The sequence below is a fragment of the Pan troglodytes genome, chromosome 12 (assembly GCF_028858775.2).
Source record: "Pan troglodytes isolate AG18354 chromosome 12, NHGRI_mPanTro3-v2.0_pri, whole genome shotgun sequence".
NCBI classification, from domain to species: domain Eukaryota; kingdom Metazoa; phylum Chordata; class Mammalia; order Primates; family Hominidae; genus Pan; species Pan troglodytes.
The window spans coordinates 48576128-48603691 of NC_072410.2; the positions used below are offsets into that span (position 1 = coordinate 48576128).

General features: G+C 41.0%; 1 protein-coding gene across 4 annotated transcripts; it reads left to right on the top strand.

Moving 5' to 3' along the window:
* Positions 1-463: 463 nt before the first annotated feature.
* Positions 464-26791, top strand: MOB1A (MOB kinase activator 1A). Of its 4 annotated transcripts, none has more exons than XM_515735.7 (6): positions 464-817; positions 6603-6769; positions 12256-12349; positions 14014-14147; positions 20122-20285; positions 22735-26791. In XM_515735.7, exons 1-6 carry the CDS (start codon positions 804-806, stop codon positions 22810-22812), a joined length of 651 nt encoding a protein of 216 aa, XP_515735.1. In that variant the 5' UTR covers positions 464-803; the 3' UTR covers positions 22813-26791. The 4 variants fall into 4 exon arrangements, 3 of the variants coding, with proteins under 3 accessions (XP_515735.1, XP_063645081.1, XP_016804303.1); XM_063789011.1 differs by having other exon boundaries at positions 546-817; positions 6606-6769; XR_010149097.1 differs by lacking the exon at positions 22735-26791 and adding an exon at positions 22258-22582 and having other exon boundaries at positions 568-817; positions 20122-21770.
* The last annotated feature ends 773 nt before the right edge of the window (positions 26792-27564 follow it).

Genomic DNA, 27564 nt, shown 5'->3' on the forward strand with positions numbered 1-27564 from the left:
GATCCCTTGAGCTCAGGAGTCCAAGACCAGCTTGGGCAACACAGTGAGACGCCCGTCTCTGCAAAAACTTTGAGAAAATTAGCTAGGCGTGGTGGCAGGCACCTGTGGTCTCAGCTACTCGGGAGGCTGAGGCGAGAGGATCACTTAAGCCCAGGAAGTCCAGGCTGCAGTGAACTGTAAACTCCAGTCTGGGCGACAGAGCAAGACACCTCAGAAAAAAAAAAAAAAAAAGAAAAAACCGAAAAAGACCACTAGAGGGTACATGTTTAAAGGACAGAGTTTATGCTATGTGAATATATTTCAAGTAAAAATTAAATTAACAATTTTAAAAATTGCAGGAGTACGCAGCGCTTATAGAGGTCCCTGCATAACCTAGGGAGCGGGATCGAAACCCAGCAGCACCAAGATAGACTAAGAGCAGGACCAGCCACTGCCCCTTCCGCAGGACCGCCATCCTCGCCACGCCTCCGGGGGAGGGAGGTCCTGGCTTGGAGAGCGATGATTGGCCGAGTTCTAGGACGAGGCGGAGCGAAAGGGGGCACGTCAAGTCCCTCCCGGCGCAGCGAAACCTTAGCTCGCGAGATTTTGTTGGTTCCGCATTTCGGGTCTGCGAGGTGGGGTAGGCGGGCAAGGCGGGCGCCGAGGTTTGCAAGGGCTCGCAGCGGCCAGAAACCCGGCTCCGAGCGGCGGCGGCCCGGCTTCCGCTGCCCGTGAGCTAAGGACGGTCCGCTCCCTCTCGCCAGCTCCGAATCCGGATCCAGGCGGGGGCCAGAGGCCCCTCGCCTCCCCTCTGAGGACCGAAGATGAGCTTCCTCTTGTGAGTGGGGTCGGGCCGCGGGCGCCGGGGCTGCGGGCCGAGGTTGTGGGGGAGGCCTCCCCGGACCTGAGGCGAGGGCTCGGCCTGGGGGCCGGGGCGGGGGCGGGGTAGCTGGCGTTTGTTTTGCCTCTGTTCGTGTCCGCGGGGGAGGCCGAGATGTTGGGAGAGGCCGACAGAGATGAAGGTCGAGGTAAAGGAAACGGAGCGTGAAGCCTGGGGAGTAGAAAGGCCCCGGGGCCGTCGCGCCTCCAAACTTTTCCGCCCGAGCGCCCCCGAGGGCGGGGAGACGATCTGGGGGCGGAGCCGCGAGCCCCCAGTTTCTCCTGTCTCGAGCTTCTAGAAACCGTCCTTGCCGACTTAACTCGTTGCTCGGTTATAGGTCCAGTTTCATTATTGTCGGTGTTAAATGCCGCCCCAGGAGAATGTGCGTTGCCGCAGTTTGAGAAGCTTGAAGTTAAGATGCTGGCCTTGGAGTCGGATCGTTCTGTCCAGTTCTGATTCTGCCCACTTACTGGCTTTGATTTTAACCAACTTCTCTTGTCCTCGGTAGAATCCTGTGTTTTTAATCATTATGTAATATACCATACAGCGTTATTATATAGTACATTGCAGTATTATTATAAATAATTTGGAAAGTTAAAATTAAAACAAATTCATAGTCCCATTACAGAAACACAATATTGCCATTTTAGTGCACTACAGCAATTAACTTGATAGGCATACCTTAGAATCTCATTTTAGAGATAATGCCTGAGCCCAACCAAACAAGGCTAAAATGAAAAAGCTTGTAAATTCCCTGATGATTCTTATGCACATTAAGGTTTGAGAAGCATTGCTCTGGCACAGTATTTTTTATTCTCAGGTGTCTCTCTCTACCTTGTATATTGCTTAAATGTGTGTTTTGTGATTGAATAATTATCCAATTTTAGTTATGGATGTAATCCACATGCTTGACATTTTTATTAAATACAATATAAAAACACTATATAGTTTTTTTAAATTTTTTATAACCAGAGTTTACCCACTTTATTGTGAGAAACTGGGATTCCTTCCAGTATTTACTATTATAAAATAGCACTACTCAGAATATGTTTATCTGTGTCTCATTTTCCCTCCTTTGGGTTATTCTCGTAAATGAATGGTCTCTAAAATACGATTACCTTGTCAAAAAGCCTGTATGATTTAGATTTAACTTCCATATTAATAGAAGTATTCCTTCCTCCTCCACTTTTTTCTTACGAGTTGATATTTAATTAGTGAATGCACAGTTGCTTTGTGGACCTTAATACGAGACTTTTTCTTTTTTTTTATTTTTTGAGACGGAGTTTCGCTCTGTCCTCCAGGCTAGAGTGCAATGGCACGGTCTCGGCTCACTGCAACCTCTGCCTCCGGGGATGGCACGGTCTCGGCTCACTGCAACCTCTGCCTCCCGGGTTCAAGCGACTCTCCTGCCTCACACTCCCGAGTAGCTGGGATTACAGGCGCCGGCCACCACACCTGGCTCATTTTTGTATTTTTAGTGGAGACTGGGTTTCATCATGTTGGCCAGGCTGGTCTCGAACTCCTGACCTCAGATGATCCACTCCCGCACTCGGCCGAGACTTTCTTTTTTTAAAACTTGGCCTTCTTGATGGACACTTGAGTTGTTCCCGCTTTTTGGCCATTATGAATAATGCTGCTGTGAACATATCTGACAGGTTTTTGCGTGGATGTATGTGTTCATATCTCTTGGGTATATACTTAGGAGCAGAATTGCTGGCTTAAGTGGTAACTGTTTAACCTTTTGAGGAACTGCCAAACTTCAAAGTGCTGCACCATTTTACATTCCCATAAGCACTCTATGAGGGGTCCAATTTCCCCACACCTCTCATAGCACTTGTTAATTTTCTTTTTTTTAATAGTCATCCTAAGTGGATGTGGAGTGGTATCTCCTGATTTTGATTTGCATTTCCCTAATGACTAATAATGTTCAGCATTTTTTTCGTGTACTTATTGGTCATTTGTATATATTCCTTGGAGTAAAGTCTATTCAGATCTTTTGCCTGTTTTTGTTTGTTTGTTTTTGTTTTTGTTTTTGTTTTTGAGACGGAGTCTCGCTCTGTCGCCCAGGCTGGAGTGCAGTGGCTCAATCTCGGCTCACTGCAAGCTCCGCCTCCCGGGTTCACGCCATTCTCCTGCCTCAGTCTCCCAAGTAGCTGGGACTGCAGGCGCCCGCCACCATGCCTGGCTAATATTTTGTGTTTTTAGTGGAGATGGGGTTTCACCGTGTTAGCCAAGATGGTCTCAGTATCCTGACCTAGTGATCCGCCCACCTCGGCCTCCCAAAGTGCAGGGATTACACGCGTGAGCCACTGCGCCCGGCCTTGCCTGTTTTTAAATTGGGCTGTCTTTTTGTTTTTGAGTTGTAAGAGTTCTTTATACATTCTAGATACAAGTCTTTATCACATCTATGATTTGCAAATATTTTCTTCCGTGTTCAATAGAGTTTTTTTATCATGTTAAAAACTTTTCAGATATGATTTTTAGTGTTTTCATCATTCTTTTTTACCTCCTTTTTTTTTTTTTTTTTGAGACAGGGTCTCACTCTGTTGCCTAGGCTGGAGTGCAGTGGTGCGATCTCAGCTCACTGCAACCTCCGCATCCCGGGTTCAAGCAATTCTCCTGCCTCAGCCTCCCAAGTAGCTGGGATTACAGGCACTTGCCACCACGTCCGGCTAGTTTGTGTGTGTGTGTGTGTGTGTGTGTGTGTGTGTGTGTTTAGTAGAGGCGGGGTTTCACCATGTTGGTCAGGGTGGTCTCAAACTCCTGACCTCAAGTGATCCACCCGCCTTGGCCTCCCAGAGTGCTGGGATTACAGGTGTGAGCCACTGCACCCGGCTCTTTTTTACTTCTTAAGCAGTCTTATTTAAATTCCAAATTACTCAGGTAAAGTAAAAGTCCATAGTTCTATTCCATTCCTCTTCCTAGAAGTAATCACCAGTTTTGATGAGTTTAGTTTTTGATATTTTCTATGCATTTACAAAATGGGCTCCTGCTGTACATTTGGCTGTGTATTATGTTTAACCATGTATTAGATCTTTCCCTGTGAATACGTGTACTCTGTCTGGTTTTCTTAACTTCTCTACAATATTCCATGATATGGATGTACCATACTTTAATTCAATCCTCTACTGATAAACTTGAGGATTGCTTCTAGGTTTCTCCCTATTAAAAACAATCTTGGAAAAAAATTCCTATCCATATCTAGAGGAGATATTTAGAAGTAGAATGGATGGCTTGAGGAGCTTTTCAGTGTTAATAGATACTACCATATTGCCCTCCCAAAATGTTACACTTTATACTTTCACCAGTAGTGTATTAAAATACTAGTTTCTCTGTACCCTAGTCCAGTGGTCCCTAACCTTTTTGGCACCAGGGACCAGCTTTGTGGAAGACAATTTTTCCACAGATCTGGTTGGGGAGATGGTTTCTGGATGATTCAAATGCATTACATTGATTGTGCACTTTATTTCTATTATGACATTGGAATATATAATGAAATAATTCTACCACTCATCATAATGTATAATCAGTGGGAGCTCTGAGCAACTAGACAGTCCCATCTGGGGGTAATGGGAGAGAGTGACAGATCATCAGGCATTAGATTCTCATAAGGCACATGCAATTTAGATCCCTTGCATGCACAGTTCACAATAGGGTTCACGCTCCTGTGAGAACCTAATGCCTCTGCTGATATGACAGGAGGTGGAGCTCAGGTGGTAATGCCAGCAATGGGGAGCAGCTGTAAATACAGATGAAGCTTTGCTGCTTGCTCACTGCTCATCTCCTTCTGTGGGCTCCAGTCTGTGTCCTTGGGGTTGGGGGCCCCTACCCTAGTCCACATTTAATGTAATCATTTAAACTTTTGACATTCAGATTAGGGAAAAAATAAATCTTACTTTAATTGAACAGTTTTTCACATGCTCATTGATTGTCATACTTCTGAATTGCCTATTCATCTCCTTAGCCTATTTTTCTAAAGGATTCCTTATATTCTTAATGAGTTACAGAAGTCCTCTATTATCCAGTTCATCCTTTGTAATATATGTTACAAGTACTTTTATTTGGTTACTTGTCTTTTTGCTCTGTTATGGAAGTTTTAATTGATACTATTTGAAATCTGTCCACTTTTTCTTTGAGGTTTCTGAGTTTTTTGTAGGAAGACTTTATGGATGGTGTGAGATAGGAATAAAAACATTTTTTCCTCAATAACGAGTTGTGCCTGTCTCATTTATTTTCCCTATTATAAACTTAAAGATGTTAGTGTTTCTTTTACTGTGGTTTGCTTTCAAGGCGTCCCAAATATTTTGATATAGAATACTGGATTTTTGAACTAAACCTCCCTGCGCCATTTTCTTTTTATCTTCCCCACCCCCCATTCCGCCTTACTATGTTGTCCTGGCTGGTCTCAAACTCCTGGGCTCAAGAAATCCTCCCGCCTTGGTCTCTCAAATGGCTGGGATTACAGGTGTGAGCGACTGCACTAGGCCCCACCATTTTCTTTTTTCCTTTTTCTTTTCTTTTCTTTTTTTTTTTTTTGAGACGGAGTCTCACTCTGTTGCCAAGCTGGAGTGCAGTGGTGCAAGCTTGGCTCACTGCAACCTCCGCCTCCTGGGTTCAAGCCATTCTCCTGCCTCAGCTTCCCGAGTAGCTGGGACTACAGGCGTGTGCCACCACGCCCAGCTAATTTTTGTACTTTTTTTTAGTGGAGACGGGGTTTCACCATGTTGGGCAGGATAGTCTCGATCTCTTGACCTGGTGATCCACTGCCTCGGCCTCCCAAAGTGCTGGGATTACAGGTGTGAGCCACCGCACCTAGCCATGGCCCCATCATTTTCTATAGCACTTTGGGAGGCTGAGGCGGGTGGATCACTTGAGGTCAGGAGTTCGAGACCAGCCTGGCAAACATGGCAAAATCCCATCTCTACTAAAAAAAAAAAATTAGCTGGGTATGGTGGTGCATGCCTATAATCCCAGCTACTCGAGAGGCTGAGGCAGGAGAATCGCTTGAACCCGGGAGGTGGAGATTGCAGTGAGCCGAGATTGTGCCACTACATTCTAGCCTGGGTGACAGAGTAAGACTACATCTCAAAAAAAAAAAAAAAAAAAAAAACCGAAATTGAGGCCAAAAGAAGGTTCAGTCTCTCAAGAAGACACAGTTAGTGTCAGATCAAGAACTAAAATCCAGGATCTTTCTCTGTACCAGACTTCTTCAGAGGGCATAGTAAAATTGCCTTATTTGTGGAATTGTGCTGCTAATCTTGCTTTTACGGGCAGGGGAAAAAAAGCATTCTTGTATTGTGATCATCATCTTCCTATCTTGGCATTTTTCAGAGAGTGTTTTTTTTTTTTTTTTTTTTTTTGAGACTGAGTCTTGCTCTGTCACCTGGGCTGGAGTGCAGTGATGCGATTTCAGCTTACTGCAACCTCTGCCTCCCAGGTTCAAGCCATTCTTCTGCCTCAGCCTCCCAAGTAGCTGGGACTACAGGTGTGCGCCATCATGCTTGGCTAATTTTTGTATTTTTAGTAGACGTGTGGTTTCACCATGTTGGTCAGGCTGGTCTCGAACTCCTGACCTCAGGTGATCCCAAAGTGCTGGGATTACAGGCATGAGCCACCATGCCTGGCCCAGAGAGTATTTTTTATTTTATTTTTACAGGCTACTTTATATACCTAAAATTATATTGTTCTACCTGTTCTACTTCCAGTCTTAAAAATTCATATACTTGCACTTTTAATCTTACAGCAGCAGCCGCTCTTCTAAAACATTCAAACCAAAGAAGAATATCCCTGAAGGATCTCATCAGTATGAACTCTTAAAACATGCAGAAGCAACTCTAGGAAGTGGGAATCTGAGACAAGCTGTTATGTTGCCTGAGGGAGAGGATCTCAATGAATGGATTGCTGTGAACAGTAAGTTTTAAAATGCAACTTTGCTGTTTTATAGAAAGGTTTTGCTAAAATCTCTTTGTTAATGAATTTTCTTTTACAGATAGAACTGTTTTAATATAACAAATTATCTGTAAAGAAACATTAAGTACAAATACATCCAAAGCTATGTTGCTCTTTTCAGAGTACTAGGTGGTAGTTTGTGAGGTTGAGTAGAGGGAGCTGAGGAGAAATGATGAGTGCTTTTGGGCAATTTCTAAGAAGAATAGTATGAAAAGCTGAGTAAGGTCAGATAAAAGATTGATAAATGAAAAGATGATGCCTGTTGTGGTCTGTGACTTTGTAGCAAATCCATCTACACAGTTTTACTTCCACTCCCAGCAGTACTCATCAGCCTGCATATCCAGAAAAGTCAATTGCAGTTCATATGGACAGTTGATTGTTGTGACTTAGAGTGGCAGAGGGAATTGAGAGATTGGGAGAAAATGGAGGGATCTGAGCTGAAAGTCACTTTAAGTTCAAGAGAACAAGTGCATGACATGGGACAATATGCTAAGGCTAGAGATTTGAATGTGAGAGTCTCTCATTTCTGAGATGAGATCATTTCTGGGTAATAAAGTTTAAATTAGAGATTTCAGATGTTCCAGGAATAAAAAGTTTAAATAAAAAGTTTAAAACTTTTTATTTATTTATTTATTTATTTATTTATTTATTTATTTATTTTTGAGACGGAGTCTTGCTGTGTTGCCCAGACTGGAGTGCAATGGCTCAATCTTGCTTCACTGCAACCTCCGCATCCCGGGTTCAAGCCATTCTCCTGCCTCAGTCTCCTGAGTAGCTGGGATTACAGGCACACGCCACCACACCTAGCTAATTTTTCATATTTTAGTAGAGACAAGGTTTCACCATGTTGCCCAGGCTGGTCTCGAACTCCTGAGCTCAGGCAATCTGCCTGCTTTGGCCTCCCAAAGTGCTAGGATTACAGGCATGAGCCACCACGCCCAGCCTAAAACTTTTTAATGGAAAATTTCAAACATACAAAAGTAGAGAGACTAAGTACAGTGAATTCCAGGTATTCATTCCATTACCCAGCTCCAACAAATATCAGTTTGTGACCAATTCTTCTTCTATATGTCACCCTGATTATTTTAAGCAAATCCCAGACATGATGTTTTATCTATAAATATTTCAGTAAGGTATGTCTAAAAGACAAGAACTTGTAAAGATAATGACAATGCCATCCTCCTTTAACTTATCAAATAACTGGTCAGTGTTCACATTTTTCATGACTGTCCCATAAATGTTTATTTTTAATTTTTTTTAATTTTATTTTTTGAGATGGAGTCTTGCTCTGTCACCCAAGCTGGAGTGTAGTGGCGAAATCTCGGCTCACTGCATCCTCCGCCTCCACCTCCTGGGTTTAAGCAATTCTCCTGCCTCAGCCTCCCCAGTAGCTGGGATTACAGGTGCCCGCCACCACGCCTGGCTAATTTTTGTATTTTTAGTAGAGAGGAGGTTTTGCCATGTTGGCCAGGCTGGTCTCGAACTCCTGACCTCAAGTGATCTGCCCGCCTCAGCCTCCCAAAGTGCTGGGATTACAGGTGTGAGCCACCGCACCTGGCCAAATGTTTTCTTTTTAAAATTTTTTTGCTTTAAAAATCTATGCTTTGTTTACATCAGGATCCAAAGAGGCCTGTGTGTATGCTTCTTGAATCTCCTTTTTTTTCTTCAGAGATGGGGTCTTGCTTTGTTGCCCAGGCTGGAGTGCAGTGACATGATCATAGCTCACTGCAGCCTCAACTTCTGGGCTCAAGTGATCCTCCCACCTCATCCGTCCGAGTAGCTGGGACTACAGGCTCACACCACCATGCCCTGCTAATTTTTTTTTTTTTTTTTTGAGATGGAGTCTTGCTCTGTCGCACAGGCTGGCGCGATCTCAGCTCATTGCAACCTCCTCCTCCTGTGTTCAGGTGATTCTTCTGCCTCAGCCTCCCGAGTAGCTGGGACTACAGGTGCCCGCCACCACACCTGGCTAATTTTTCTATTTTTAGTAGAGACGAGGTTTTGCCATGTTAGCCAGGCTGGTCTCGAACTCCTGACTTCAGGTAATCCACCCACCATGGCCTCCCAAAGTGCTGGAAAAAACCCAGCCAAAAAAAAACCTTTTTTAAAAAACTTTATTCAGGGCCGGGCGTGGTGGCTCACGCCTGTAATCCCAGCACTTTGGGAGGCCGAGGCAGGCGGATCACGAGGTCAGGAGATCGAGACCATCCTGGCCAACATGGTAAAACCCCATCTCTACTAAAAATACAAAAATTTAGCTGGGTGTGGTGGCACGCACCTGTAGTCCCAGCTACTTGGAGGCTGAGGCAGGAGAATCACTTCCCGGGAGGTGGAGGTTGCAGTGAGCTGAGGTTGTGCCACTGCACTATAGCCTGGGCGACAGAGCAAGACTCCATCTTAAAAAAAACACACACACAGAAACAAACAAACAAACAAACCTTTATTCAGATTATCATGTGTTATTCTGAAGGCATTTATTGACCTTCAGCCTTAGATTTTTCTTTGAGACTTAACTGCTGTAGATCAGCAGTTCTCAAATTTTTTGGTCTCAGATCCACTTACCCTCTTAAAAAATTATTGATTCCCATAAATATGTACCATTCTGTGTTAATTAAAAAAGTAAAATACAAGCTGGGCATGGTGGCTCACGTCTGTAATCCCAGCACTTTGGGAGGCTGAGGTTGGCAGATCACTTGAGGTCAGGAGTTCGAGACCAGCCTAGGCAACATGGCGAAACACCATCTCTACTAAAAATACAAAAATTAGCTGGGTGTGGTGGCACACACCTGTAATCCCAGCTACTGAGGAGGCTGAGGCAGAAGAATTGCTTGAACCTGGGAGACGGGGGTTGCAGTGAGCCAAGATCACACCACTGCACTCCAGCCTGGGCGACAGAGTGAGACCCAGTCGGCGGAAAAAAAAGGTAAAATACAAAAAATACAAAAAATATTATTGAGAACCCCAAAGAGCTTTTAATTATATTGGGTATATCTAGTGATACTCTGTTAGAAATTAAAACTGAGAAGATGTAAATAGTTATTTTTATTTTTTATTTTCTCTCGAGACAGTATCGCCCTGTCGCCCAGGCTGGAGTGCAGTGTCACGATCTTGGCTCACTGCAGCTGCCTCCTGGCTTCAAGCAGTTCTCCCACCTCAGTCTCCAGAGTAGCTGGGATTACAGGCATGTGCTACCATGCCCGGCTAATTTCTGTATTTTCAGTAGAGACGGGGTTTTGGCATGTTGGCCAGGTTGGTCTAGAACTCCTGGCCTCAAGTGATCTGCCTGCCTCATCCTCCCGAAGTGCTGGGATTACAGGCGTGAGCCACTGCACCCGGCCCAAATTCATTTTAAAATAACAATAATAAACCCATTACATGTTACCATAAATATGTTTTTACGAAAAATGACTATTTTCCATAACAAATTTTAGTGAGAAGTATGGCATTGTTTTATATTTTTGCAAATCTTATTTAATGTCTGGCTTAATAGACACCTGGATTCTTATATCCGTTTCTGTATTCAGTCTGTTGTGATATTACACATCATGGAGCCTCTGGAAAACACCATTGTGCCCTCTTGAGAGAGTAAGAGTGAAAAGAACAATTAAAATGGTTTGACCTTACAGATCCTCCCTCAGATAGGGGATTCCTGGACCACATTTTGAGAATAGCTCTTCTAGACCAAACCAACTTCCACCTGGGCATATTTTTTGTTTTGAGTGAATATTGAATACCTAAGTGTTACTTTCTTAGAAAGATGACTAAGAGGAAGATTTATAAGTGAGGGAGTTTTGTATAAAATTCCTTTTACAAGATAGCATTTAAAAAAAATCTATTTGTTTTTTAAGAAACTTGGAAAATACCTAGTTGTTTTTAGGTACTTCTTTAGACAGGAGACTAAAACTTTTTATTTATTTATTTTTTTGAGACAGGTTTGTCCAGGCTGGAGTGCAGTGGTACCCTCACAGCTCACTGCAACCTTGAACTCCTAGGCTCAAGGGATCCTTCCACTTCAGCGTCCTGAGTAGCTGGGACTACAGGCGTGTGCCACCATGCCTAACTAATTTTTTAAAATTTTCAATAGAGACCGGGGTCTAGCTGTGTTGCCCAGACTGGTCTCAAATCCTGGCCTCTTAAAGTGCTGTGATTATAGGCGTGAGCCACTGCACCTAGCCTAAAACATTTTTTGAAACTTTCCAAGGCTTATATGGTTCTCTTTGCATAGAGTATACTCACTCAGTAAAGTTTATTTACTCACCCCCTTCCTCTTCCATTTTATTCTGGATCTAGCTGAAGCTCCCTCAGGAAGTACCCCCTGACTACTTCCAACTCTTCATGACTTTGCCTTTTCTCTGTAGCATTTATCGTTGGCCTTTGGATCCTGTCTTCTTATATCTTGTACTATTATTGCTATTTTTATTTTGAGACAGTGTCTCTGTCACCCAGGCTGGAGTGCAGTAGCGCCATCACAGCTCACGGCAACCTCAACCTCCTGGGCTCAAGCAGTCCTCTCGCCTCAGCCTCCTACATAGCTGGGACTGTAGGTGTGCACCACCACGCCTGGCTAATTTTTAAAAAATTTTTGTAGAGATGGAATCTCACTCTGTTGCCCAGGCTGGTCTTGAATTCCTGGGCTCAAGCCTCCTACCTCAGCTTCCCAAAGTGCTGGGATTACAGGCATGAGCCACCATGCCTGGCCATATCTTATATTATTCATCTCTTTTAATTTTGTCCTTTCTGTTAGCTAGAGACTCCAGGGCAAGGGACTTTATCTGAAGTATTTTGTCCTCAGTATGCTGTAGACCTCAAAAACAAATGTTTATGATTAATTAGATCTTTTAAATGCCTCTGGATACAGCTGGTGCACCTTCTCCCTCACAGTATATTCCACAACACGTTTTGTCTCTTTCCTAACACAAATGGTATTATCTGGTCCAAATTGGTAAACTATGGATTTTTCATTCCCTTGGATATAATCATATTGTATATCCAAAGGATATAATAGTCATCGTTAAGTTAGAATTATCTCCAGTATCTTATTTTTCTGCTGTTACATGCGAGTGGATCATGAGGTCAAGAGTTCAAGACCAGCCTGGCCGACATGGTGAAACCCTGTCTCTACTAAAAATACCAAAACAAAATTAGCCGGGCGTGGTGGCATGCACCTGTAATCCGAACTACTTGGGAGGCTGAGGCAGGAGAATTGCTTGAACCCGGGAAGCGGAGGTTGCAGTGAGCCAAGATTGCACCAGCCTGGGCAACAGAACAAGACTGTTTCAGAGAAAAAAAAAAGTGTAGTATACTACAAGTTACAGTATCATTGGATTATTGAATGTCTCAAGGGTTCAGCTAAGAACCTAAATGTATTGTCTGTTTTTCCTTCAACTGAGAGGTCTCATATTTTGTGTTTACACAGACATTTTAACACAATTCTATTATCTCTGCAGCTGTGGATTTCTTTAACCAGATCAACATGTTATATGGAACTATTACAGAATTCTGCACTGAAGCAAGCTGTCCAGTCATGTCTGCAGGTCCGAGGTACATATACTGCCTATTATATAGGTGTTTGGATTAGTTTTACTTTATCACCAATTGATAGAAATTAAACAGTTAAGATTTGTTATCCATTTGTGTGAAGGTGATTCAGTTTTATTGGTTCTTGACTACTCACCTGTAAGCTTTTAGTTATTGTGTAATTTTAAAATTTTATTTATTTTGAGACAGAGCCTCGCCCTGTTGCCAGGCTGGATTGCAGTGTGTGATCCTGGCTCACTAACAACCTCTGCCTTCCGGGTTCAAGCGGTTCTCATGCCTCAGCCTCCCAAGTGGCTGGGATTACAGGCCTGTGCCACCACTCCCAGCTAATTTGTGCATTTTTAGTAGAAATGGGGTTTTGCCATGTTCCCCAGGGCTGGTCTCAAACTCCTGGCCTCAAGTGATCTGCCCACCTCGGCCTCGCAAAGTGCTGGGATTAAAGGTGTGCGCCACTGCACCTGGCCAGCTATTAGTTATTATTAAATACTTTAGTATGTGGGTACTCCCTGTTTTCATTTTTATATTGCATCATAGTAAGTCTGAATGTTTTATTATAGGAGTAAACAGAAATTTGAGTTACATTTGTCTTGAATTGCAAACATTTTATTTTTTCAATTTTATTAATAACATTTATGTTTCCTGTTTCTAGTTTTTAAATGAATTTCTTGGAAGAGTTTTTAGTTGATCTTTTAATATTTGATTATTTTTTCTTGTGCTTATTTAGTATTTAAAGCAGCACAATTTAGAAGTAATTATCTGGCTTGAAGATGCTAGATTTAAAAACGTTTTGACTTTAATAAATTTCAAGAAATACTGAAAAAGATGGAACTCTATCACTCATAATATTAAGTCCATCATATGATGGGATTAATGTTTGCTGTGTTTCCTTCCAGTTTCTTTTTTTTTTTTCTTATAATAAATGACTGATTTTATGTGATGATAGATGTTATCAAGATGTTTGCTTCTTAGAAAAGATTGTCCTTTCTGACTTTGCTACAAGTGTAAAGGAAAAAAGATCCCTAGTGAGTTTGTAGTTCTATTTTTATTATAATATTTTAGGAAGAATGTTTTTATTTTATATTGTGTTAAGTTTTATTCTTCAAGCTTTAAAAGAAATGAAAATAAACAGGAAAATTGAACTTACCTATGGCTCAAATGCTTTACACAGTGATGTTTTGTATAACTCTTGTTAATCCTTCTAGCTCAGCAAAGGTAAGGGGGGAAAGTATGCATGCCTAATGTATATCTCTAACACCTGGCCCCCAAAACAGAGTTTTATAATCTTGGGTCCATTGATGATAATAAATTGATGACCAAGAATCTCAGAAGAATGTAGTGGATCCATCGGCTCCATACCCAGCCCTCAGGAACCTTCTGCTTTACAGGAATGCAGTTCCTTTGTGTTTCCCAGGGCTGTGTTGTTAATAAAACATCTATCCTGGCATTGCCTCCTGCCACATTATCTCCCTTTTTTCTTCCAGTTATAACTGTCACTTTCTGGATAATTACATAGGGAACTCACAGTAATCTTCAGTAGAACTTAAGGTGATTTATTAAAGTTAGATGTAACTTCTATTGACAAAATGTGAATGAACCTGTTTTAATCACAACTTGCACATTTGTTAATATTTTTGAAAAATTTATCAGTAAAACATTTTTCTCTTCAGATATGAATATCACTGGGCAGATGGTACTAATATTAAAAAGCCAATCAAATGTTCTGCACCAAAATACATTGACTATTTGATGACTTGGGTTCAGGATCAGCTTGATGATGAAACTCTTTTTCCTTCTAAGATTGGTGAGTTAACATTGTGGAAGTATTCTTTCTTTTTTTAAAATTGTATTTTATTAATATAAATAGAGTTAGGGGGGGTTGCTGTGTTGTCCAGGTTGGTCTCAAACTCCTGGCCTCAAGTGATCCTCCTGCCTTGGCCTCCCACAGTGCTGGGATTACAGGTTTGAGCCACCGTATCCAGCCTGTTTCTCTTTTTGAATGATAAATCTGCTCTTTTTAATATTGTTATACTTGTAGAGACTGCCAAATTCTCCTCCAAAAAGTTTGTACCAACATGTACTCCCCCCAGCCCTGTTTGTGTTTGCCTGTATTTCTTCACCAACACTGGTTATTACTCATTTTTTAATATTTTCTAATTTGGTTAAATTTCTGTTTTAATATGCATTTAAAAAATGTTGATGAGATTGAGCATTTTAGCCTTTTTGTTTTATTGATCATTGTGTGTTTTCTGTTTATATCTTTCATCTATTTCTGCGTAAAGGATATTAGCGCTTTGTCGTATGTGTTGTATATCTTTTTCCCCGGGTTACCTTTTGTCTCATTTTGTTCATGGAGTATTTTTGCTATACACAACCTTACTATTTTGTCCTATTATATCTTTTATGACTTGATTTTAATATAACAATTAGAAAGCTTTTCCCTGCTTCAAGATTATAAAAATATTTATTCATGTTTTCTTTTTTTTTTTTATTTTTTGAGACAGAGTCTCACTCTGTTGCCCAGGCTGGAGTGCAGCGGCACAATCTTGGCTCACTGCAATCTCCACCTCCCAGGTTCAAGCAATTCTCATGCCTCAGTCCCTGGGTAGCTGGGACTACAGGCACATGCCACCACGCCCAGCTAATTTTTGTATTTTTAGTAGAGATGGGGTTTCACCATGTTGGCCAGGCTGGTCTTGAATGCCTGACCTCAAGTGATCTACCTGCCTTGGCATCCCAAAGTGTTGGGATTACAGGCATGAGCCACCACGCCTGGCTGGGAAGTTTTTTTTCTCTGAATGCTACATTAATTTTTTTCCAAATGGAAATACTAGTCAGTTTGTCCCATTACCATTTATTAAACACATTTGCCTTTTCTCCCCTGATTATCTTATGCGCACAACAAATTGCCATGTATTTTTGCATGTTTTAGTCTCTTTATCTGTTCCTATAGAAATTCCACACATTGGTGACTGTGGCTCTGCATCTGTTAGCATCTTGTAAGGCTGGTCTCCCTTCCTCGCTCTTCTTTTTCAGAATATTCACAGCTATTCTGGGATATTTGTTTTTCCAAAGAACTTAGAAACATTTTGTCAAGGTGAAAAAAAAATTAGATTTTAATTATGACTGTATTTAATTTTTATAGATAGGGATTCTTTTTACTGAATCTTCCTAGCCAAGAACAAGATATTGTTCATTTATTCATGTCTTTAGCTTTATTTTCTCTTGTAAAATTCTGTAGTTTATGTCAGTTGTTCAAGTTTCTTAATTTTATTCTAGGGATTTTATGTCTTTTATTGATAATCTGGTTTCCAGCTGGTTATTTAGTATATAGGAAAGCTGTTGGTTTTTATTGTAATTTATTTTAAATTTTTTTTGAGACAGGGTCTCACTCTGTTCCCCAGCCTGGAGTGCAGGGGTGTGATCACAGCTCTCTGCAGCCTTGATCTCCTGGGCTCCAGTGATCCTCCCACCTTAGCTTCCCAAGTAACTGGGACTGTAGGCACGCACCACTACACCTGGCTAATTTTGTTTATTTTTTGTAGAGATGAGGTCTCATTATGTTGCCCAGGCTGGTCTCGAACTCCAGGGCTCAAGCAACCCTCCTTCCTTGGCCTTCCAAAAGTGTTGGAATTACAGGTGTCAGCCACCAGGACTGGCCTAGCTGTTGATTTTTATTTAAATTTTATAATTAACCATCAGACTCTTTTTCTGTTAGTGTTTGGTTGGTTCTCTTGAATTTTTAAAGTATACAACTGTGTCATATTAAGATAGTGTTCGTTTTGCCTCTTCCTTTCTGATAATGTATTCTTGTTTTTACGCTTGCTTATCTGATTGCACTGAGTGGTATTTCAAGCGCAATGCCGAGTAATGGTGATGATGGCAGACATCCGTTTCTTGCTTTCTTACTATTATGCAAGTACTTCTAGTATTTCTGCAGTAAGCCGAAATCTTGGCTTTTGGTTAGAGGTGTATGGATTTTTAAAAAATTATATTAATGAAAAATATCCACCATTTATATTACAAAAATTTTTCTTAACGAGGAATGGCTATAGAGTTTATCAGATACTTTTCCAGTATCTGTTGCCTATGACCATAAGGTTTTCTCCATTTTTTAATAAAAATATTCTGCTGGAAGAGTATTTGTTAATATTTTGATTAAGAGTTTGGCATCAGTGTTCATGGATGAAATCAATCCTTGTCATTTTCAACTTAAGAGTATTTTATGAGCAACATATTTTTGAATTCCTTTTTGCAGTCTTATAGAGGCTTTTCAGGACAACAGTTTTTTTCCAAGTTGTTAACATTTGGTCTGTTTGTTGTTGGTCAGTTTTTCCATTCTGCTATTAAACCTTTTATTTCTTTTCTCACATATCTTTATTTTATATTGACTGTGCTTGAATATATCTGTTAAATTCAGCTTGGAAAGTGTTTAGATTTAAACAAATTACTTATTTCTTTACTCATTAAAGTCTCTGCTTATGGAAGGTAAATAATTCTTTTGATTTATCCTCTTTTCTCTCTTTTTTGTTTGGAGACAGGGTCTCACTCTGTCACCCAGGCTGGAGGGCAGTGGCACAGTCTCGGCTCACTGCAACCTCCACTTCCTGGGTTGAAGCTATTCTCATGCCTCAGCCTCCAAGTAGCTGGGACTACAGGCGCCCACCACCACACCTGGCTAGATTTTGTAGTTTTTGGTAGAGACAGGGTTTCACCATGTTGGCCAGGCTGGTCTCGAACTCCTGACCTCAAGTGATTCACCCACTTTGGCCTCCCGAAGTGCTGGAATTACAGGCATGAGCCACCATGCCTGGCTTTTTTCTCACTTTCTTGTTTTTAAATAATTCATTCTGATCCACCACCTCTTAATCCCACTGCCCTGCCATTAGGCTATTATCTGCATCTTACTTTTGCCAGTTATTTAGTCTCAGACAGAACTGTTTATCATTAATTTTTTACTAATATATGCACATTATTAATATCCTTTTATTAGAAAGATGCCCATTTATACATTCTGATAAAAAAGATGTTTGATTTTGAAATCTACTTTTTTTTTTTGAGACAGACTCTCACTCTGTTGCCCAGGCTAGAGTGCAGTGGTGCAGTTACAGCTCACTGTAGACTTGACCTCCCAGGCGCAAGTGGTCCTTCTACATCAGCCACTTGAGTAGCTGAGACCACAGGCACGTGTGCCACCACGCCCAGCTAATTTTTAATTTTTTGTAGACACGAGGTCTCACTGTGTTGCCCAGGCTGGTTTCAAACTTCTAGGCCCAAGCAACCTTTCTGCTTCAGTCTCCCAAAGAGCTTGAGATTACAGGCATGAGCCACTGCACCTGGCCAGAATACTGCTTTTTTTTTTTTTTTTTTTTTTTTTTTTTGAGGCGGAGTCTCGCTCTGTTGCCCAGGCTGGAGTGCAGTGGCATGATCTCAGCACACTGCAAGCTCCGCCTCCCGGGTTCACGCCATTCTGCCATTCTCCTGCCTCTGCCTCCCGAGTAGCTGGAACTACAGGTGCCGCCACCACACCTGGCTAATTTTTGTATTTTTAGTAGAGACAGGGTTTCACTGTGTTAGCCAGGATGGTCTCGATCTCCTGACCTCATGATCCGCCCGCCTCGGCCTCCCAAAGTGCTGGGATTACAGGCATGAGCCACTGCACCCGGCCAGAAATCTGCTTTTTCAATACATGAATACAAGATCCTGCCCAGGAAAACATGCCTGTAAGCTCCAGGATAATGTCTGAAAAGTCATGTTAATGAGGACTGGGGTGGTGGTGGAGAATAACCACAAACATCAGCAAAATAAGTTTCAGGTTATTGAGAACTGGCTGGGAAAAAAATGCAAGGAAAGAGTGTTTTAAGCCTTTGTTTTCTGAAAGATTGAAAAAAAGAATGTGTTTCAAGAGTAGCGTTGTGGAACAGGCCTTTAAGGCCAACTAATTTAGGTTTATTTTTATTTTTATTTTTTGAGATGGAGTCTCACTCTGCCGCCCAGACTGGAGTGCAGTGGCGGCGATCTTGGCTCACTGCAACCTCTGCCTCCTGGGTTCAAGCGATTCTTCTGCCTCAGCCATTTGAGTAGCTAGGATTACAGGCCTTAGTCACCACGTCTGGCTAATTTTTGTATTTTTAGTAGAGACAGGGTTTCACCATCTTGGTCAGGCTGGTCTCGAACTCCTGACCTGTCTGTCCCTGTTTTCTAATGGACTTTGATATTGTCAGCCAAAATTCTCAGGAATGTAACCAGTTGGATCCCCATCTCCACTGCTTGGAAGGATACCAAACTCTACCCCAGTTGTTTTCTAAAAAGAGATTTCTTTTTTTTTTTTGAGACGGAGTCTCGCTCTGTCACCCAGGCTGGAGTGCAGTGGCGCGATCTCGGCTCACTGCAACCTCCACCTCCCGGGTTCAAGCAATTCTCTGCCTCAGCCTCCCGAGTAGCTGGGATTACAGTTGCCCGCCACCACCCCTGGCTAATTTTTGTATTTTTAGTAGAGATGGGGTTTCACCATGTTGGCCAAGCTGGTCTCTTTGGCCAGGCTGGTCTTGACCTCTTGACCTCGTGATCTGCCCCCCTCGGCCTCCCAAAGTGCTGGGATTACAGGCGTGAGCCACTGTGCCCGGCTGCCTTTTTATTTTGCTTAGGAGAGTTTCCAGTCCTCATTGAGAGAGTGCGTATGTATGTAATTTCTTCTTCTTTTTTTTCCTAAGGGATGAGGTTTTACCTTGTTGCTCAGGCTTATCTTGAACTCAGGCTTATGAGCTCAAGCAATCTGTCCACTACGGCCTCTCAACGTGCTGGATTACAGGCATGAGCCACCACACGGAGCCAGTGTAATTTCTTTAGAGTTACAAATTACAAAGTAAAAATATTTATGATCAAAATACTTACTCTTGTTGCATTTAATTTCAGAAAGAAACTCTCTAATATTAAAGAACTAAATCCCAGTACTTTGGGAAGCCAAGGCAGGCAGATCACTTGAGGCCAGGAATTCGAGACCAGGCTGGCCAACATGGCAAAAACCCATCTGTACTAAAAATACAAAAATCAGCCAGGTGTAGTAGTGCACGCCTGTAGTCCCAGCTACTTTGGAGGCTGAGGTGGGCAGATTGCTTGAGCCTGGGAGGTGGAGGTAACAATGAACCATGATCATGCTACTGAACTCCAGCCTGGGTGACAGAGTGAGACTCAGTCCCGGGGGGGACGGACGGACAAACAAAAAACTAAAACTACAGGATTTTTGAACTTTGATTTAGCAGCATCTTACATAATTTGATACCTGTGCCTAAGGCAGTCAGAAAAAAGTGTGGTACTTTGTGAGGATTTGGGTTTGGGTTTTCATTTCCTTGGCTTTAAAAAATATATACAGAGGTAGGTTTGTGTGTATTTATGAATGTGTGTGTTTATATGTTGCAGGTGCTCATGGCAGTGTGTAAACTTTCTGCTGTTAGGCTGGGCATGCCTGTAATCCTAGCACTTTAAGAGGTTGAGGCGGGCAGATTGCTTGAGCTCAGGAGTTCAAGACCAGCCTGGGCAACATGGCGAAACCCCATCTCTACAAAAAATACAAAAAATTAGCTGGGCGTGGTGGCGTGTAGTGCAGGTTATTTGGGGGGCCAAGGTGGGAGGAGGATCAGTTGAGCCCAGGAGGTCGAGGCTGCAGTGAGCTGAGATTGCACCACTGCCTGAGTGACAAAGTGAGACCCTGTCACAAATAAACAACTTTCTACTGTTAGATAACCAAATAATTGTTTCATATATGTATTTAATTGCAGGTGTCCCATTTCCCAAAAACTTTATGTCTGTGGCAAAGACTATTCTAAAGCGTCTGTTCAGGGTTTATGCCCATATTTATCACCAGCACTTTGATTCTGTGATGCAGCTGCAAGAGGAGGCCCACCTCAACACCTCCTTTAAGCACTTTATTTTCTTTGTTCAGGTAAGTTGATCCATGTTGATTTCTGTGTCCTGTGACTTGGACTTATTTGGATTGGGAACTTCAACAAAGAGCTGTGTGTCTTAGTTATAGATGTAGAGCCAATTACAGGCAAGCTTCTCTTTTCTGTTTTGTTCTCTTTTCCACATTATTTATTTTATTGATGTGTGCACCAGTATAAAAAGGTATCACCCCCATTTGGGCCTTCTGCCTCTGGCCACCCTAGGTCTGTGGTTAGGATTATCCATTCAGGGTTGTGGCCTGTTGCTTTGTGGACCCTTAGTCAGAATTGGAACTTTTTTTTTTTTTTTTTGAGACAGGGTCTCACTCTGTGGCCCAGGCTAGAGTGCAATGGTGTGATCTTGGCTCACTGCAACCTCCGCCTCCTGGGTTCAAGTGATTCTCCTGCCTCGGCCTCCCGAATAGCTGTGATTACAGGTGCCCACCACCACCCCCAACTAATTTTTGTATTTTTAGTAGAGACGGGGTTTCCCATGTTGGCCAGGCTGGTCTCGAACTCCTGATCCACCCACCTCGGCCTCCCAAAGTGCTGGAATTACAGGCCTGAGCCACAGCACCCGGCCAGAATTGGAACTTTAAAAAATCAAAATAATTCACATTGTTTGAAAAAGATATCAAAGAATTGGTATGCCTTTAGCCTAACTTTAGAGATACTTATATTTTGCATATTGAATTACATATACATGTCTGTCTAGATATTTTATGATGAAAAAACCTGGTAGCTTTATAGTAGATACTGTGTATTATAGTTTTGTGTATTGTACCATGCTCTTCCTGATCTTCCTTCTCAGATTGTTGCATAAAAGGTCTACTGGCCCTTTATCAAAAATTCAGTTTGTAGTTTTCAGGTAGTTTTTTTTTTTTTTTTCCCCCTCTTTTTTTTTTTTTTTTTTGGAGACAGAGTCTTGCTCTGTCGCCCAGACTGGAGTGCAGTGGCACGATCTCGGCTAACTGCAACCTTTGCCTCCTGGGTTCAAGCAGTTCTCCTGCCCCAGCCTCCTCAGTAGCTGGGATTATAGGCACCTGCCACCACGCCCGGCTAATTTTTATATGTTTACTAGAAATGGGGTTTCACCATGTTGGCTAGGCTGATCTCGAACTCCTGACCTCAAATGATCCACCCACCTCGTCCTCCCAAAATGCTGGGATTACAGGCATGAGCCACCATGCCCGGCCTTTTTCGGGTAATTTTAATGTAAATTTAAATATATATACAGTTTTGATTTTAATGTTTAACACAATGAGGATCATACTGATACCTAGAGTTGGTTCTTTAATAAGTCTCCCATTGTAAAAATATAGGAAAAAACAAACTCCCTTTATCCTACTATACTCTCACCACACAGAACGCTTCTGTGACCAAACATGGGGACTGTCCCTCACACACCAAGCAAGTGATCATTTCTACAGTGGACACCAGATGAATGTCCTATAATTTGATTCAATTTTGATAATGTCTATCTGGAGGTAGCATCAGATCCTACAAGTTTGAGAGCTCAGTCCCACAAGACTGCCCCCCATTTGGGATATCAATCAAAAGTAATACATTGTCACCTATACCTCTGACTATAAACCAGGGTTCCCACAACCCCCTCCTTGGGTTTGATTAGTTTGCTAGAGCCGCTTATAGAACTCAGGGAAATACTTATCTCTACCTGTTTATTATGAAAGATGTTAACAAAAGATACAGATGAACAGCCAGATGGAAGAGATGTGTAGGGCCAAAGGAGAAGGGGCTTCCATGCTCTCTCCAGGCATGCCATGCTCCAGGAACCTCCACGTGTTCAGCTATCTGGAAGCTCTCCTGAGCCCTGTTTTTTGTGTTTTTATGGAGGCTTCATTACTTGCCCATGATTGATTAAATAATTGGCCATTGATGATCAACTCAACCTTCAGCCAGCCCTTTCCCCTCCCCAGAGGCTGTGATCTGGGAAAGGGAGAGGGCTGGCTGAAGGTTGACCAGTTCCCATCCTGAAGCTTTATAGGAGCCTCCAGCCACCAGTCATCTCATTAGCATACAAGATACTCTTAGCACTCTGGTGATTCCAACAAGGGTTTTAGGAGCCGTGTGTGAAGAAAAAGGAAGACCAAATACTTATATCACAATATCATACCTATATTTTTAAAAAGAGAGGGCTGGACGTGGTGGCTTACCCCTGTAATCCTAGCACTTTGGGATTTGGGATGCCAAGGTGGGCAGATCACTTGAGGCCAAAGTTCAGTACCAGCCTTGGCAACATAGACCACATCTGTACAAAAAAGAAAAAATAAAAGAAAAAGAATAAATGCCTATTTTAAAATGTTCACAGAGGTTATTTCATCATTCTTTTGGACTTCAGAAAGCTAGAGTTGGGAATCCCTTCTCCAAAAGACATTTACAGAGTTTCAGTTTTAGATCCATTTTTAATTGTTATTTTTCTTCTCTTTTTAGGAGTTTAATCTGATTGATAGGCGTGAGCTGGCACCTCTTCAAGAATTAATAGAGAAACTTGGATCAAAAGACAGATAAATGTTTCTTCTAGAACACAGTTACCCCCTTGCTTCATCTATTGCTAGAACTATCTCATTGCTATCTGTTATAGACTAGTGATACAAACTTTAAGAAAACAGGATAAAAAGATACCCATTGCCTGTGTCTACTGATAAAATTATCCCAAAGGTAGGTTGGTGTGATAGTTTCCGAGTAAGACCTTAAGGACACAGCCAAATCTTAAGTACTGTGTGACCACGCTTGTTGTTATCACATAGTCATACTTGGTTGTAATATGTGATGGTTAACCTGTAGCTTATAAATTTACTTATTATTCTTTTACTCATTTACTCAGTCATTTCTTTACAAGAAAATGATTGAATCTGTTTTAGGTGACAGCATAATGGACATTAAGAATTTCCATCAATAATTTATGAATAAGTTTCCAGAACAAATTTCCTAATAACACAATCAGATTGGTTTTATTCTTTTATTTTACGAATAAAAAATGTATTTTTCAGTATCCTTGAGATTTAGAACATCTGTGTCACTTCAGATAACATTTTAGTTTCAAGTTTGTATGGTAGTGTTTTTATAGATAAGATACGTGTATTTTTTCAAAATTCATGATTGCAGTTTAAATCATCATATGACGTGTGGGTGGGAGCAACCAAAGTTATTTTTACAGGGACTTTATTTTTTGATCTTTATTTGAGATTGTTTTCATATCTATCTAAATTATTAGGAGTGTGTGTATCAGAAGTAATTTTTTAATGTCTTCTAAGGATGGTCTTCCAGGCTTTTAAACTGAAAAGCTTAATTCAGATAGTAGCTTTTGGCTGAGAAAAGGAATCCAAAATATTAACAAATTTAGATCTCAAAACCACTATTTTTATTATTTCATTATTTTTCAGAGGCCTTAAAATTCTGGATAAGAGAATGGAGGAAAATACTCAGAGTACTTGATTATTTTATTTCCTTTTATTAAAAAATTACTTCTATGTTTTTATTGTCTCTTGAGCCTTAGTTAAGAGTAGTGTAGAAATGCATGAACTTCATCCTAATAAGGATAAAACTTAAGGAAAACCACAATAAACCATGAAGGTGTACACATCTTATAACACAGATAAAGTTTTGGTGTGCTACCTATTCTTGAGAGAGTGAGTGAGTGTATGTGTTTAAAGGAAACAAAATGGGAGAAATAAGTTTTTAAAAAATCCTCATTTTGTTAATATTCAAAAGATGGACTGAGCTTCCACTTGGGTTTTATCTTGTTTTAATTGTTTTTGTATCAAAACTTGAAATTCCTCTATTTCTATTGGGATATAAAAACCTTCCCCTTCAGTGAAGAAAACATTTATTTTTTATTTGATTCCTAGGATTTAGTAAACTCTAGCTGTCTATTTAAAATGTAATGAGGCACAACAGGTATTATACTGGAAGATTTGCCAAACTGGCAAAGCTTTAAGTTCATCAGCATTCTATGTGGTTCAGAGCTGTGATTTTTGCAAAGTATTTTACCAACCTCCTCGATGGCTTTGATAAAGGTTAGATTTGATGGTTTTTTTAAAATTTATTTTTCTTACTCCACTAAACTATAAAGAAAATAATTACTTAGAAACTCCATTTTAAATAATCATTTCCTAGAAATTCTTAAATATATACAGAATTTTAAAGAAAACATTTCATCTGATTTAGTTAGCATCCACATATCATTGAGGAATTAAAGTGTGGGACAGTCATTATGAAAAAAAAGAAAAGCCCTTTATTAGACATTCCACAATCCATGTTTTAAGCTTATCCAAAGGTCCAAATGTCAGCCATTCTGTATGTTCATGTTGATCATTTGCGAACAAGAAAGCAGGTTTCTAGGTATCACTTAGGATGTGAACTGCCTCTCAACTTTAAACCCTGTTAGCTTTACTTTTTTAAGTCCACAAGTGATGAAACTAGTTTCTCAGCTAGGCTTGTACTTTCCTCATTATTTCTAGTATTTCAAATATTCTCAAACAAAGAGTTACCACTTTTCTCCATTTATTTTCAGTTATGGAAATGTTCCCTCTCTTCACCACTAAGCTCCAAAGCAAATGAAAGACGATCACATGTCAGGACAGTAGTAAAGGCAGCTTATAAATGGGACATAAATCAGAGATGTGTTGGTATTTTGAGACTCAAGACTGTCCTTTTTTAAAATAAAAATAAAAACATTACCAGGTTCCCAAGCCAATCTGGCTTAACCAACAGTTAAGCACTGAAATATTAGTGTTTACCTCCAAGGCTAGGGAGCGAAGGGGAGGAGGAGAATTGGAGGAAGGGGAGATAATGGGAAGAGGATGGCGCCTTCCTGAGTTGGCTAGAGGGCCAACCTTTGATAACAGTTTGACGAAATCAATCTTTTTTTTTTTTTTTTTTTTTTTTTGAGACAGAGTCTCACTCTGTCACCCAGGCTGGAGTACAGTGGTGGGATCTCGGCTCACTGCAAGCTCTGCCTCCCAGGTTCATGCCATTCTCCTGCCCCAGCCTCTCCTGAGTAGCTGGAACTACAGGTGCCCGCCACCACGCCCAGCTAATTTTTTCTATTTTTAGTCACGCCTGGCTAATTTTTTGTATTTTTAGTAGAGATGGGGTTTCACCGTGTTAGCCAGGATGGTCTCCATCTCCTTACCTCGCAATCCGCCCGCCTCAGCCTCCCAAAGTGTTGGGATTACAGGCGTGAGCCACCGTGCCCGGCCTATAGAAATCGATCTTTTTGACTCTTCTCACTTTTATCTCCCCATGCCCAAGGTTTGCCTCTTCCATAACACTCACTCCCTTCCCCCTTGCTAATCAGAAGCCATCTCCTCTCAGTGTCTGATCTCTGCTCTTCATACATGATTACAGTCATGGGGTAGAGAGTGCTTGCTAAATTATGCAGTTAATCCTATGGTGCTTTAATTTTCAGGCCTTCAAAAAACACTTGTACAGTGATGTGCAGATTTTTAAACAGTTGAACTTCCTTGTACTACAGTTTTTGTATTGACAGCCAAATTTGTCTTTCATTCTTCAGATTGTGAATAAAGTGATTTTTACAGGGCTTCCAGCAAAGTATTTCCTTTCATCTAAGGCTTGTAGAACCCTAGCTTATATAGCTGCTTACATGAGAAATGCAAAATCTGTATTCACCATGACTTTAGTAACAAAGGTAAAGTTTTTTAGTAGTGCCAAGGCAAGAGGAACAATCTTGGTGGTAGTACTAAGTTTTGTCAATATTGTGGTTTCCTGATTGTATTGTTGGCTTTCTCTCTGAGCATTGAGGTATACTAGAAGTAGAGCTTCTCAAACATAATATCATTACCTCATAAGCATTAACAAATCAGGCCCAAAGAGCGTAAGTCCTAGAAATTTGTTTTTAAGCAGCCCTAGTCAAGGTGCTGGTGCTACCGCCTTGTTTTAGGAGCCTGCCTCCTGTCAGTATGAAACCCTCACCTGAAAAATGCCAGCCTGGACACCAAACACTGAGCCCCTTCAACAGGCACATTATTTCCCCCTGAGATCCATAAGGGGATTTAGTTTCTACTATTGTAGAGTTCTGAAAAGAGGTAAAATAGTAGTCCTTTGGTCATCCTATTTTTGCTTTCAATTTTGATATTTCAGACTCTAAAAGGCCTTGGGGGATGATAGTACATGTGGTAGCAGTAATTTTTTTGAAGCAACTGCACTGACATTCATTTGAGTTTTCTCTCATTATCAGATTCTATTCCAAACAAGTATTCTGTAGATCCAAATGGATTACCAGTGTGCTACAGACTTCTTATTATAGAACAGCATTCTATTCTACATCAAAAATAGTTTGTGTAAGTTAGTTTTGGTTACCATCTAAAATATTTTTAAATGTTCTTTACATAAAAATTTATGTTGTGTTTTAAAATCCTTAGGGGCTTTATCTATTTTTCTAAATCAGTTAACTGTACTTCTAAAAAAAGTATTTTGTATCTACTTTTGTAACTTCGTCAGAATAAAATATATTGAAAGCAAGAAATGACTGATTAAAGTATGTATATCAACACACATTTCTATTTAAATATAGAAACTTGAGAGTTTTGCAGATTCTGTGGATTTTTGAGTACAGCTTAAATTTGGAAAGTTATCTTTGCATATCATTTAGTAGCTAAAATGTTTTCTTAGCCGTTAAAAAAGGAAGTTCCTAAATGAACTAAGTATCATACTACTGGGACCGAACCCCTAAGAAACAAACTATGTCTCTGATAGTGGCTAAAACCCATCCCAAACAAAAATACGTGGTCTCCTTCCTGCCATGCAAATCAGGCTCCAGATCTCTTGTACATTCCTGGTTGTGCGATAGTAGAGTTAAAATTAAAAACTTAATGAATGTGGCTAAACAGTACAAGTTAACACTAATTTTATTTTTTTGAGCTGAGGTCTCTGTTGCCCAGGTTGGAGTGCAGTGGCACAGTCTTGGCTCACTGCAACCTCCGCCTCCCAGGCTCAAGTGATCCTTCTTTCTGAGCCTTCTAGTAGCTGGGACAACAGGCACGCACCATCATGTCCGGCTAATTTTTTGTATTTTTTGTAAATATGATGGAGTTTTGCTATGTTGCCCAGGCTGGTCTCGAACTCCTGAGCTCAAGCAATCTGCCTGCCCCGGCCCCAAAGTGCTGGGATTACAGGTGTGAGCCACCACACCTGGCCTAGTTACTAGCAATCAGTTTTGGATTTCTTTTGACATTTTCAGTAGACTTAAAATCAATCACAAAAATGATAAGTTTGTAAGGGTATCTAATGGCTATTTCA

Bases quoted from the DNA above. Each gene is read 5' to 3' on its own strand.
- MOB1A (XM_016948814.4), top strand. From the start codon at position 1,224: ATGCCGCCCCAGGAGAATGTGCGTTGCCGCAGTTTGAGAAGCTTGAAG. The intron at 14,148-20,121 runs GTGAGTTAACAT...ATTTAATTGCAG, and splicing joins TCTTTTTCCTTCTAAGATTG to GTGTCCCATTTCCCAAAAAC. The intron at 20,286-22,734 runs GTAAGTTGATCC...TTCTCTTTTTAG, and splicing joins ACTTTATTTTCTTTGTTCAG to GAGTTTAATCTGATTGATAG.